Here is a 14,824-nt window from a genome sequence, read left to right on the forward strand (position 1 = left end):
TACTATACTATGACATTTTTTGACCATTTTTGACCTTACTATACTATGACATTTTTTGATCTTTATATACTATGACATTTTTAACACCATACTATACTATGACATTTTTTGACTATTTTTGACACCTTACTATACTATGACATTTTTTGACCAATTTTCATACCTTACTGTACCGTGATATTTTTTCATGGTTTTTGAGCCTTACTATACTATGACATTTTTTGACTATTTTTGACACCTTACTATACTATGACATTTTTTGACCAATTTTCATACCTTACTGTACCGTGATATTTTTCATGGTTTTTGAGGCCTTACTATACTATGACATTTTTTGACCGTTTTTGACATCTTACTATACATTTTTTGAATTACAGATGGCTTTTACTATAACCTCTTATTTTAGTTTACTTTTACCATTACATATTATTTTTCTTTTGCATATTTCTTCCAAATTTGTCTGACTACACTGAATACCGCAAACTGCTTCTATACTACAGATAACTTCGACTTTTACGTCTTTCTTCTCATATTAGTAATTACTTTTAAGTTATATTATTTATATTAATAAAGATTACAATGTATTATTTACAGTTTTTTGTGTTGCAGATTACTTCTATTATTACAATTTTCTGATGTTACTTCTTTTATGTGGTTTTTGTTTAGCTCTGTGACATTTGTTCAAGTGTCTCTTTCTTTCCTAATTATATTTTAATAACTGAATAAATTGTATGTTGATATGAAGTTTAAGAAACATTTTTTGATCGGTTTTTCATAGAAACAAAAATATTTTCTTAACTTCACCTTTGGTGGCTCCTCTTGTTTCTGTGAATTCAGCTGAAACACACAGAAGATTTCTTTTAAACCAGGTTTTTCCAAATACAACATTAATCAAAAATAACTAGTACTAGCAAGGAATAACTAGTCATTATCTTTCCAATACTTAGCAACAGTAATTTTATCCTTAAATTACTTCTTTTCTTCTTCTGTTCTACCATAAACAATGTAAATAAACTTAATTAACGGATTCTATTTTTAAAACAGTTTAATGTCAGTGCTCTGTTTTGGACAGTTGGTGTAAAGCTGTTGAATTACCTGGAGGCCTCTGTCCTGGTCTCAAAGAACTTCTCACTGTACGAAGACTCTCTGTGATCGTGGACTATGTCCCTGTGATTGTGGACAGTGTCTTTAACATTATGGTCAGTGTCTCTGCGACCATAGATGATGTCTTTGTGATCATCGACAATGTCCCTGATCTCTGGCAATGCCGTTGAATCAGTAACCCCAGTCTCTATCAATTCTTGCACAGGTCTCTACGAGTCATGGACAATGTCTCTGATCGAGGACGACGTCTCTCTCATCCTCAACAATGTCTCTCTGATCATGGACCATGTCTCTGCGATCATAGACGATGTTGTGGACGAAGTGGTGACACCTGGAGGAAATCAAAGAGAAACATACAAAGGAAAATGATCAATACACTACTACCTATTCCTCATCAACAGTTTAACCATGAAAACAATGACATTACAGCTGAACCACAACATTTAACAAACATTAGAGGCTATTTCAGAAAATCAACAGTTGACTGTCATCACCTCCTGAAGAATCAACAACAACAAATATTTGGGAAAAAGTAAAATGATTATTGTGTGTCTATCAACAAACCACTGAAGCAGTTATGTATATTACTGTGAATTGCACAACAATAACAAACACTATCAGTTAAGTAAATTCTGAATGCAGGATTTTAACTTGTGTTGTATTTCTTTCACCACAGTCACACACAGAATCATTATTTCACTTTTCAACCTTCTTATTAACATATTTAAAATGTCTTTTGTGTTGTTTACATTTGATAACAACCAAATTTACAAAGATCTTAACAGCAGCTTATGTGAACATTTTTAAGTAAATAAGTGTAGAACTGGTTGTTATAAACTGTAAAGGTATTTTTAAAATCACCTCCTGACCAACAGTTAAAATGAACACAATAAAGAGACAAAACAGACTAAACAGTTACCACCCTCCACAGCTCATGTCAGGCTTTAGTCACACAAACACAAACACACTTTAACCCACGCATGGCTAAAGGTTGTGCATGACTTCAAATCTGTTTATGAACATGCAGCTTTGTTTGCAATTTTACTGCAAACATTTGGGATTGAAACAACTATGTTTTGTGCTCAAATTATGAAACAGCTGCTGTAATTTCACTTCCTCAAAGTGAGGCCTCGAAGCTTCGAATCATTTTCGGTACAAAAATAAAGCCTCAAAGCTTCACAAGGCTTCATTTGCCCATCACTACACAACGGCACAACGGCTCGCCGCTAGCTAGTTTGCTCTTTACCCTTACCTTCGCGCCACAGGTGTGTTCAGTGTCTAACCTCACTCATGTTTGACAAAAAAGCAGCTCCAGCTCCTTTTTCAGTAATCAAGTTTTCTCAGAGTACTGACAAACTGAAGCAACGTTCAAACGCTGGTTTTAATCTGTTTTCCGGCTTCATCTCGCCGCCTCCTCACAGAAGGTCATGACCGATGACAACACACACAAGCACAAGCCAGGGAAGATACTGATAAGAACTGGATCGTGGATGTCTTATAAGAACTGGATACAGTGGACACGATTTGTTTGTTCTCAGTTCAAAGGCAGAAGAAACTACTGTGCATATTCAGTGGGCCACATAATGCGGAAGCAAACCTGGAACAGCGAAAAATAACAAGAACACATAGCTAACAGCTTAACTAAAGCTTTACCAATTTCACAAGATGAGCAGAAGCTACCCATAGCTAACTGTGCCGATTGGTTACGTAATCATACTCCAACACATTGTTTAGAGTATACCTTTATTGACACACTAATTACACCATATTCCATCATTATACGAGCCAGATATTGCAATCCAGAATTTATCTTGTAACCTGCAATCGCCACCAGACTCCATTGACAAAAACAGTAATTTTACCAGGTAGAACACAGGAGGTGTTGGAATACCACTGCCTCCATCTGAGTACAATAGTCTGAACATCAGTGTCAGTGTTTGTGCTGGAGTTTCAGCTAGGGCTGAACAGTTTTGGGAGAATATCTAATTAATGTAATTTTTGAAAGTCAAGCTTCAGTCCAGGATTCACTATATACATGTAAAACGTGATGGAGCATTGCCATCTAACATATCACTGAAATACTAACCGCTCGATGAAGGATGAGAATGAAAATATACAAATCCAAAATGTATTTATTCCAACAAAACAAACACATAATGAACCACTTCTCACAGAACAAACAGTAGCTCTGCGTTCTCTTGCCTTCTGTGCAGTAACTTTACATCAGTTTTTCTGCTGCCTGTGGTGATTTTTCAGATGCTGATACACTGAGAATGACAGGAGACTGACAGACGCACAAAGAGCCAGTAGAGACTGACACAGCTGATTAAAACTCTAGAGAATTTGTCCCAGTAAAAAATAAAAAGTACTGATACAAATCTGACTTGATGTTCATTCTACCATTCTCTCTCTCCTTGCCTCAACTAGGTTGCCTGTTTTACAAATTAATAACACTGCAGCAGCGGTAATAACTTTCCCACAGCGGGTCAGAGTCTAAAAATTGTTCAGTCCAGAAGGTTAAAGGTAAAACATTTATTTTTAGATTTGATGTCTGTGTTTTTGTGGTAAAGCACTTCCTGTCTGTGAGGTCTTAATAACCCAGATTATGTTCAGGGGGGTTCGACTGATTCAGAGTCCAAACCTTGCTCGTGTTACCTTTAAAGACAGACTCAGCTGCTGTTTAACTTCCTGTCTCAGTCGAACCCTCCTGCAGATAAACAGCAAGGTCGCCGCCTGCTGGACGGCTGCAGTAACAACAACAACATGACATAAAAAAGAAGAAATCCCCCTTTAGATACATCACTTTTTTTTTGTTTAAACTGCTTTTACTGCTTTTTTACAGCCAGTTATTTCTTACATTTCCCAGAATGCCTCACAGTAGGTTTGTGTGCTGCATTCAATGCAGTGGGACAGAAGTGCTTTATTTGATTACTTATGTTTCAACAAGTCCTAGAGAGTCTAAAGTTCTATACATTAAAGGCATATCAGAGTTAAAAATGACATTTTAATGTTTTTAATTTAATTTAAATGTCAAGAAAATGTTGTTTAATGTTTGGTGTTAGTTTTTTCCTCCTGACAAAATTATTATGGCTTCACAAAAATCAAATCATTAGATGGAAATAACACTGTGCAGCTTCTACACTGAACTATATAAATTCACTTTAATTACTTTAATATAAGGTTAAATACTGCCTTTAAGTATCTACAATTTTATAAAGAGGCTTTAAATTTGATCTGAAACCAGTCAAATGAGCGTCAACTTCTGCTTTTTAAGCAGCAACATACAATTTTACTGCTTGTTATTAGTGTTTCAGGGACTAAAGATGCGATAATTCAATTATATCTAATTTTATCTCTTATTTTAGAGGAACTCCGCTGTAATAAATGGGATTAGTTACCAAACGCAGCCGTACGTCTCTTAGAATCGTCTCTGGAGGAAAATGAAGTTGGCGTTGAGGTTAAGGAGATGAGTTTAATTGGTTTAATTTACTGTTGATAAAAAAACATAACTAAAGCCTGTTACTTTGCTACAGTGCATCAACTCAGCCTGAGGATGTTTTAAATGGCTTTTTTGTTTCAGTGATTTAGGGGATGTTTTTCCTTTACATCAGCAGAAATCCTTCAGAGAATTACAATATTACCCATCAGCCACTGGGCCTGTGACGTAGCAGCTTCCTGACGAGTCGTTATTCATCACAAAGAATTTATACAAACATTTACACGTCCTGTTACAGCATCGAGGTGTTTCTGTATAAAATAAATCCAGAGTTGATGCAGGAATACGTCATTATCAGTTTTCAAAGTTTTAAACCTGTAAAAATGTTCTGATTTTGGCAAAGTTCTCATATCAGACTGTTTTCACCTCAGTCAGAGAGCAGAACTCCCTTTATATGGTAATAAATAAAAAGATAAATCAGTCTGTTCACACGCTGTAAATGTTCATCATTTACATTCAGTTCAGGAAAATTAAAATCTGCTCCTGTTTGATGAGTGTTTAAGGCGTGGCGGAGGAGAGTCCTGTTCCTGATCTCAGCCTTGGTGAAGCTTCTCTGGATAAATAAAAGGAAATTAAACGTGTAACCGGAGGTCGTACAGAGCCTGGAGGGAGATTCATCTTCTCAGATTTAGAATTTAGAAACTTAAATGACTGTTTTTGTTCTGTGCACCCAAAGAAAAAGAAAAGCTGAACTATGTCCACATTATCTCAAATTTAAATCAAACCCATCACTCTGAGCTGTGAACCTGCTGCTGGTAATGTGAGGGTTTGAATTATTAACCTACTTAATAATGGAGCTCATTTAGAAATCCTCCTCGGCTCTGTAAAACTGCACTGAGCTGAGTGTTTTTTTGCAGCTGGGATGTGAAGCGTCCGTTTGTCTTATCTGAGATTTTTCCGGCTCTGCTACGCCGCCTTCTGTTTGTCCTGAGCCGGACTCGTCTCCTCGGCCTCTGCCTCCCCCTCTCCTCCTCCTCTCTCCTGGTTCCAGTCTCGGAGACCCTCCGGCAGACTCGTGTCCTCCTCGAAACTCCCCGTCCCCTCCACAAACTCCTCGTACGTCGACTTCTCCTCAAACGGCCGCGGGCCCAGCAGCTCCACCATGTCCGCCTTCACCAGGACCTCCTTCTCCAGGAGCCGCTTCCCCACCTGAGGACGACATCAGGATTAAATACTGAGGACACTTTTCCTCTGGGTTAAAGGGGTCGTCTATTGTTTCTGCTGCTTTGTACTTTTTTCTAACTCATAATTTATCAGTGACAGTTTAATAAAGGCCAAGAATCTTGTAGAATTTAATCGACACATTCGAGGTTGAGTAGTGAATGATTTTCAGTACGTGGCAGCGACCAGCAGGAGGCGCTGTGAAACTCTAACAGAGCAAACTGAGCTGCCTCTGAGACATGGTCATATTACAAATATCTTTTATTGACATATTTTATTAACGTCTGACATGATTGATAACTTGTTTTGTGTCTGAAAGACTCCGAGCGTTGAGCTTTGGTTTGTTCATTTCTTCTTCGAGTATTTCACTGAGGAAAAACACACTTTCTTTAGCAGCTGAATTTCTCCTATACACATTTTCAATTTTAAAAAAAGAAGATTAATCCATAATTGATAATTGAATTGTTAATTTTTCTAATGATCAATAAAGGAAATATCTTCAAATACCCATCCCTAGTTGTAATTCCTTCTAATTCTAAAATATACAATTAACAATAAATGTTAAAGCCTGCAGCAAAAAGCAGTAACACTAAGAGGAAAACTTTATGCTATGTTCTTTATTTTATTTATTTAACAGACTTGCAAACCTGCAAACAGAGCGACATGTTCTGAAGAAGTAATCATTTAAAAACAGGCAGAGTGTTCACAGAAAACAGTTCCTCTAGGAACAACCTGAACCTGAGGAAAGTTCCTGATGAGCTGAAGCACAACGGTGACACCTACTGGACAAATGTGGTGCACTCACTCTGTTGGGTGTATTTTTGGTAAATAAGAGGCCACTGATAAAAAGGGTTCATGCAGCAGCCTGAAGATTTCATACATCATCATACAAGGTTTTCTTAAAGCGCCGGCTGTCGACTGGACATTAAAACATTTTCAGTCGACTACTTTCTCTGTGATTCAATGTTTTTTCTAACGTTTTAACTCCGATCTTTAAGCTGATGAAGGATTTTAGTCGTCAGACGTCTGGATCTTCAGTAATCAGAGAAACAACAACAGTCTCACCTTCTCCACCAGGTCCTTCTTCTCCTGAATGAGCTGCAGGGTGCGCTCGTACGCCCGATCCACCATCTCCCTGACCTCCTCGTCGATCAGCTCCGCCGTGGCCTCGCTGTACGGCTTCTCCAGGACCATCTCGCCCTGCCGGGGCAGGTCGAACGACACCTGCCCCACCTTCTCGCTCATCCCGAACTGCACCACCTGAGGGAGAAGGAGGCGTCACAGCAGGGAAAGTAAACCTGAATCAGGCCCAGCAGGTGTGTGAGCGCTGCGTACCTGAGCGTAGGCCGACTGCGTGACCTTCTTCAAATCGTCCTGAGCTCCGGTGGTGATCCGGCCGAAGAACACCTGCTCGGCCACGCGTCCTCCCAGCATCATGCACATCCTGTCGAACAGCTGCTCTCTGCTGTACAGGTACTGCTCTCTGGGCAGGTACTGAGCGTAACCCAGACCCTTCCCCCGCGGGATGATGGACACCTGGACACAAACCAGACGTCTTTAACGAGACAGAACCAGTATTTCCCTTTCAGTCATTTTCACCGCTGTTACCCTCTGTTTTATCTGATATCAGGGTCTTCCTCCAATTAGTGACGAGATATCAATCAACAGGCCTGTGTCTTGGTTTTAACTGATTATTTTTTTAATCTGAGTTTTATTTCCTCGACTGACAGATTCATATTTTCTATAAAATGGTGAAAACTGCTACAGGGGCCTTCGAATTTCTTGTTTTGGCTGCTGAATAATCGAAAACTAATCATGTCTGACAAAGAAAAGCATTAAATCCTGATGTTTCAGAAAAATCTTTGTCATGTTTACTAAAAAAAATGATTATTTGAGTATGAAAATAGTTGCCAGTTAATCGTTTCAGCTCTGTCTTGGTTTAAAGAGGCAACAACAAAGTGACTACACTGCTAATTAGTTTGTTAGTTTTTTTACATTTTGAACGGTGTTTCTTTTAGCTGGGTGTACCTAATAATCTGCAAACTTTGTGAAATCTACCTTTAGCAGGGGGTCGGCGTGCTGCAGGAACCAGCCCACGATGGCGTGACCGGCCTCGTGATATGCCACAGTCTTCTTCTCTGTCGGCTGCAGGACCTGAGTCTTCTTCTCCAGACCTGAAGACACAAACACAAACACGACCCAGGACTGAGACTGAGAGGAAAACAAACTGAAACTAAACGTGAGTTATTGTTATGACAGGAGGAGACGCTGACCTCCGATGACACGGTCGATGGCCTGTTCAAAGTGTTTGGCGTTGACGGCGGGGTACAGGTGTCTGGCGGCGATCAGAGCTGCCTCGTTGCAGACGTTAGCGATGTCGGCTCCTGATTCAATCACAGGGAGAAAAACATTCATTATAAATACACACACACTCTTTAAACACTTTCTATGACGTGATGGAATCAGTATTGCAGCTGTTACTCACCAGTGAATCCTGGTGTAGCTGCCGCCATCTTCCTGGCGAGGGCGTCTTTGTCCAGGTTTGGGTCCAGCTTGATCGGTCGAAGGTGGACTTTAAAGATGGACGCCCTGCCCTTGATGTCCGGAGGACCTGAGAAGAGACAAGGAGGCGTTCAAACAGAAGAAAAGAAAAGCTTCATAACCACAAACAGCTGCTGCAATGATAGAGCTTTTTATTAAAGAGGAAGATCCTTTTAGTTTAATCAGAAACATCTCTATATATCAGTACCAGACTCCACTGACAAAAACAGGGATTTTACTGAGCAGAACACAGGAGCTGCTGGAATTCAATCAGTTAGTTTGTTTGTCTTACTGTGTGGTACTTTTCCTCATGTAAAGTATCTGATTACTTCTTCCACCACTGAAAGTCACACAGTAACACAGACACACTAACAGATGGAGGCAGTGGTATTCCAGCAGCTCCTGTATACTGCTCGGTAAAATCCCTGTTTTTGTCAATGGAGTCTGGTAGAGATATACAGTGATGTTTCTGGTTAAACTAAAAGCTGTGTCTGTGTTGAACTCTACCTATGTAAATCTGTCTGTCGAAGCGTCCCGGTCTCATCAGGGCAGGATCCAGGATGTCAGGTCTGTTGGTTCCAGCCAGGACCACGACGTTCGTAGCTGTGTTAAAACCTGCAGATACAGATTAACACACGACACGTCACATCACACCTCAGGTTTTAAACCTGAAGACAGACTCTTTATCCTCCAGCCTACCGTCCATCTCCACCAGCAGCTGGTTCAGCGTGTTCTCCTGTTCGCTCTGACCACCAAAGTTCCCTCCGCCTCTCTTCCTCCCCACGGCGTCGATCTCATCGATGAAGAGGATGCAGGGGGCGTTCTTCCTCGCCATGGCGAACATGTCCCTCACCTTCAGAGGAGAGAACTCAGTCAAACTTTCAGTTTCAATACAACAGAGGTAGTATCTTATTTTGATAGGTACTTCCTGTCTGACAGAACGACCGACCCTACCCACTCACCCTGGCCGGTCCGACGCCCACAAACATCTCCAGGAACTCGGAGCCGTTGACGGTGATGAAGGGGACGTTGGCCTCTCCAGCCGTGGCTTTAGCCAGCAGAGTCTTCCCTGTCCCGGGAGGACCGGACAGCACGGCACCCTGGGAAACCACACACACAACACGACCGTCATTTAACACCTCTGTCAGGACCCTGCCGTAGTGCCCTGCAGCCCTGCGTATGCCTGGACTCCTGTACCTTGGGGATCTTGGCTCCGAGGTCCTGGTACTGCTGCGGGTTCTTCAGGAAGTTGACGAACTCCAGGATCTCCAGTTTGGCCTCTTCGCAGCCGGCCACGTCCTTGAACTTCACGTCGATGCTGTCCTTCATCATTTTGGCCGTCGACTCGCTCATGCTGAAGGGCCCGCCCCTGCCGCCGCCGACACCTCCTCCCATTGGTCCGCGTCGCAGGCTGAAGACCAGGAAGCCAATCAGCAGCAGCGTGGGGAGCATGTTCACCAGAAAGGAACTGCGAGGACGGAGAGAGGTTACAGTTAGTGTGGTGTCAACTGAGACGACGTAACCGACTTTTTTGGTTTAACCAGAAACATCATTAGATATCAGTACCAGACTCCATTGGCAAAACTAGCAATTTTAGCATGTAGAACATGGGCATTGCTGGAACACTGCTGCCTCGATCAGTAACATTTTTTCTGTTATTGTGTGACATCCAAGTGGACATCCAATGAAAGTAAAGTAGTCAGATACTTTACATGAGTAAAAGTACCACACACAGTGGTATTCCAGCAGCTCCTGTGTTCTGCTCAGTAAAATTCCTGTTTTTGTCAGTGGAGTCTGGTGCTGATATATAGGCATGTTTCTGGATCTTTCCCTTTAATAAAAAGCTCTATCTCTGTAGTAATCCTGTCCATAATGTTGTCAGACACTTGAGAAAAGTTTGTGTGTGTCAAACTCACCCGTCGCTCTCCATGCTGTAGACGACAGGTGGCTCGGTGCGACGGCTCCAGTTGGAGCTCTGCGTGCGCCGCCTCCAGGTTCCTCTCGAACGTGTCGACGCTGCCGATGTTGAACCAAACGTAGCTCTGCACACAAGATCTGATGTCACTTTCTGACGTTTATTGGCCTTGTTAATTTCACGTTTGCCAAAATGAAGCAGAAAATTATGAATATACACAGTTTCATTACAGATTTTTAGCTGCATAAAAATCAGGTAAATGTTTGTTTTATAGAGATTTTCTATTTCCTGCTTCAGTGTCAGACGTTGGTTCGTTTCCTCACCGTGTCGGTGTCAGCTCCCGGCACCAGGATGACTCTGACGTACTGTTTGTTGATGACCTCCAGCCGCTCCACCTGCACAGAAAAACAATAATAAATGTTCATTGTTACGTCTTCAGAAGTCACACAAGATGTTCAGATCTGGACTCTAAACCACACTGGGCCTGGACAGAATAATCCAGTATGTCCCCTCACCAGGTCTCTGCCCAGGTACCGGTGGACAAAGTCCTTCCAGGTGATCTCTTTGCCGTTGTCTCTGGTGTAGAAGTAGAGCAGAGCTGAGCTGACTCCGGCCACGGTGATCATTATGTAACGGAAATCCTTCTCATCCCAGGGGAAGTCGCCCTGAAGACCAGAGACACAGGAGTAGGTGTCAACCAGGCATTCTGCAGCTTTATAATATCACAGTAATTTTCCTGCCACTACAAAATATATACAGGCAGAAACACAGCAGACATGAAGTTGGTGTCTCAGTCACAGCTCGGTTATCTCTCCTGCCGGGCTGCTGACACTGTCAGCTGGTTTCAACTCGTCATATCACCGGTAGTTTCTGGTATCGGAGAGAATCGCTCTGTCGTTCTGCCTCCGTTTTCATCAAGTACTGAACTCAGTTAGTTTTGTTGTTTGGTCATTTTAAGACAAAAAAAAAAAAACTGTATAAGGACTCGTCCACTGACGTTCTGCGAGGGGACAGGGGACAGCCCTAGTTCGTGTCACAAACCTTCTGCAGTCGGCTCCACCAGTCTTTTCCTCCTCCTCCTCCTCTCTTCCCTCCTCCTGGTCTTCCTCCTCCTCCTCCTCCTCCATCTGAAACACATATTATTGTTTTTATTACACATCTGTCAGACCAACCTTTCCTCTCTGGTTTCCACAGAATTGGTGAAATAATAATTCTGCAGCAGAGAGTCACATCCAGCAGCCTCAGGACTCTGTCTCTGACTTCTTCAGTATCTGAGGTGGTTTGTTTGACTGGTTTATTTACATCCGGCTGTTTCTGCTGTTGTCTGGTTATTGATGTGAGTGACTGAACCTGCTGAACTGATTTAAAAATATCCTGAAGTTACATTAGAGGGACTGAAAAGGTAAAAAAATACTGAAAAGTTTAAGTCACATTGGAGTTGTTGCTTTAATCTCCAGGGTCATGTGACTCAGCTGTGCAACATACAGGAGCTGGAAACATGTTCCCTCCTCAAAAAAGGGAGGGATTATTCCAGAAAATAAACTGTGAGCAGCTAAAGTTTCTGATCCTTCAGGTTTAGTTGATCAGATCATCTTCACAGATGAACACCACTGAAAATGTCTTGAGCTTGTGTTAAAACCACAGACCTTATTTCAGACATTTAACCAGAAACACAGTGACTTTGGGATGAGGGAACCACTAATGCTAACATGCTAACATGCTAACTTACTTCCTGGTTTTAGGATCATTCCTGCAGCTCTATGTTCATAAATACCAAACAAACATAATGAGGCTGTTACACAGCAGCTCTCACCTTTAGGTTCAGTGGAGTAAAGTCGTCGCTGAGCTGTCTGGAACCTGCGACAGGACAGGAAGTTAGCTGGAGTCCGACAGACGTTCTGAAAAAGAACCAACAGCCAGTGTTAGGACTTTACAACCACAACCTCTGACAGGTAAACAACCAGACTCTGAAGGTCACATTTATCTCAAATACCTGACTCTGAATTACATTAGACTCCAGGAGCAGTGGAGTGATTAAAATTAGCTCAGTATGATCCTGATAACCAAAAGTAAGTGGACTCTGGACTCTGTCCTCATTCCTTTGTATGATTTTGCTTGGGGGCTGTCTTTCTGGTTTGGTCCAGGACTGTTGGGAAATCCTGATGCTCTGAGTTTTTAGACAATAGTGTTTTTCCAGCTTTTTGTCAACAGTTTGTCTCTTTCCTGTTTTCAACATACACAAAGCCAGGTCCAGAAAGAACCTGTTTTCCCAGTCTGTTGTGAGAGGTCTTGACCTGAACAGAGCCTGGACCTTAAACCCCTCCAACACCTCTGGGATCAACTGGAACTCCAACCAAAATATTCAAAGATGCGGTGGAACTGCAGAGGGACAATAACACAGATATGGTGCACTAAAGAATTTAACTTATTTTATCATGGAACAGGCACTGTGGATTTTGTCCCTGATTACATACATTAAAATTACTATAGGTGATAATTTGGCTGTGAGTGTCTGGATGAACGACTACAGCTACCAATGACCCTTTAAATGTACAAATAAGAATGTGACTACTGATATATAACATAGACAGAGGGGACTACAGAATGGAACGAGGCAGCAACTGACTATTTCAATCACTGATTAGATTGACGCACATTTTTAATCTATCAAATGTCAGAAATTAATGCAAACAAATCTGTTGAAATTCCCGAGATAATCTATCAGTGCTACATCTAAAATAAAGGCTCAAATACTTACAGCAAAGAAAAGTACAGAGGAAAAGGAAAAGTTTTGATTTGAGAAGCTGAAACCTGTTTCTGTTTGACATTTCTGCTTGAAGAATATTTCTAACACGATTAACTGGTTCCCAGAATGGCTGTCGATTCATTTTTTTATTGATTGACTCATCGATTCAGATCTAAAACTGAATCGTGCTGAATGTGGGAGAAAGGTTAACAATACTTTAAATTGTCTTAGACACTAGAAACTAACAGCTCTCAATAACCTGATCATTACAAGACCCTGGATGTTGTAAAACTGCATCTTCAACAAAAACAAAACCACATATCGTCCACGAAGTATCACAAAATCTGTACTGATATTAACGCTACCTGTGTTAGCTTCTCCTAGCTAATCTTTCTGTCAGCACTGGTGTAGAATAACACCGTGTTGGTATCGTATCATAAGTAGCGGGACAAATCGATGTAGGTAAAACCGATACTTCACTTAAAAGCTGTTAACTGTTACGTCATCTAACCTTGTCCTTACATTAACGTTAGCTCGTGACGAGCAATGTTTTCACAAAAATGCTGATTCTTCGGGTCAAAGATGATTTTTGTCGGATCAAACTTATGCCGAATTAAAAGCGAGATTATGTATAAGTCATATGAGGTCTTAAATAGTTTTTTATGTCTGTTATCTCGTTGGAAAACAAACAACCCCTGAGCTGGACGGTTTTGCAATGAGTTTTGGCACGCAGTCCAGCTAGCTAGCTATCTGTTCCTCTAAACAAACAAATATCAGATTACACCTGACTTCCAGCCCACGTGAGGAGGGCACTGGGGGCATTAAGTCCCCTAACGAGCTCGTACATTTTGTTAACACCAACAACCGCTCCAGAAAACATCCGTCCTCACTCACCGGGGCAGCGGAGCTCCCGTATCCGGCTGTAAAGAGCCGTCCTGCCGTCACCGCGCAGAGCCGAGCCCGGAGTCCTGCAGCCCGGCAGAGAGGCAGAGCGGCCGCCGAGAGAAGCCTCAGCACCTGAGACATCCTCCCTGTGCCGCCTGCCTAGCCTTTCAGTCAAAAACACAAGCTGCTTTTGTTTACTTTCTCTCAGCGAACTTCATCGTGTCAACGGTGCAAGTGTTATTGAATAAGAGTTAACAGCATGAAAAGTCAATGGGAGGGTGATGTAAAGCCCGAGCGGCTGTCCCCGCATATGCCTGACTGAAATTATTGTGAGAAGAAATAATTCTATGAATTAATTTAGGTCACAAAGTGTCATACAACTACAGAATAGTATATGTTACTGATCTAGTATGTATATACACGTACTTTTTGTTTAGGTGACTTTATTACATTGAGGTATGAGAAGGAGCACCGATGGGTCCTCACAACGCACCTTCACGCTGATTGGCTGAGACAGAAAAGCACATTCTCCAATGTGTATGTCATCTTCATGTAACACTCAACAAAACGCGGTAACCATGACTGTGTGTTTTTCCACCTCGTGGTAATTATTTAACGTACATATAACACGTTTATCTAAAGTCGTATATTTCCATCACGGATTAACTGTAAGGCTGCAGCCAACAATTATCTTAATTATCAATTCACCTGACTATCATGTTCTTTATTAATTGATTGATTATTCAGTGAATAAAATGTCAGAAAATAGTGGGAAAATGCCCATCATTTCCCCTCGAAGCCTAAGTTAATTGTTTGTCTGACCAACAGACTCACCGATGTTGAGTTTACTACTTGTTTTTTGTTTTGGCATTTTCCTGAAAAAGATATAAATGATTATCTAACAGTCAACTGATAATTTCAGCTCTATGTTGCTGCCTGATTTCTGGGTGCCTGGGGAAATAATGAAACAGCCATG

The 14,824-nt window shown here is 41.5% G+C and overlaps 1 protein-coding gene across 1 annotated transcript; it reads right to left on the bottom strand.

Annotated features, from left to right (window-relative positions):
• Window positions 1–3,218: 3,218 nt before the first annotated feature.
• LOC108872671 (AFG3-like protein 1) lies at window positions 3,219–14,142 on the bottom strand. The gene is given in 17 exon segments (XM_018660479.2): window positions 3,219–5,749; window positions 6,827–7,021; window positions 7,097–7,297; window positions 7,820–7,935; window positions 8,035–8,145; window positions 8,247–8,372; window positions 8,810–8,917; window positions 9,002–9,155; window positions 9,265–9,402; window positions 9,500–9,770; window positions 10,219–10,244; window positions 10,246–10,344; window positions 10,541–10,612; window positions 10,733–10,882; window positions 11,259–11,344; window positions 12,031–12,115; window positions 13,858–14,142. Coding segments are annotated over 17 exon segments (2,313 nt in total). The 5' UTR covers window positions 13,990–14,142; the 3' UTR covers window positions 3,219–5,506.
• Window positions 14,143–14,824: the final 682 nt, after the last annotated feature.

This window comes from Lates calcarifer, linkage group LG10, assembly GCF_001640805.2.
Source record: "Lates calcarifer isolate ASB-BC8 linkage group LG10, TLL_Latcal_v3, whole genome shotgun sequence".
Lineage (NCBI taxonomy): Eukaryota > Metazoa > Chordata > Actinopteri > Centropomidae > Lates > Lates calcarifer.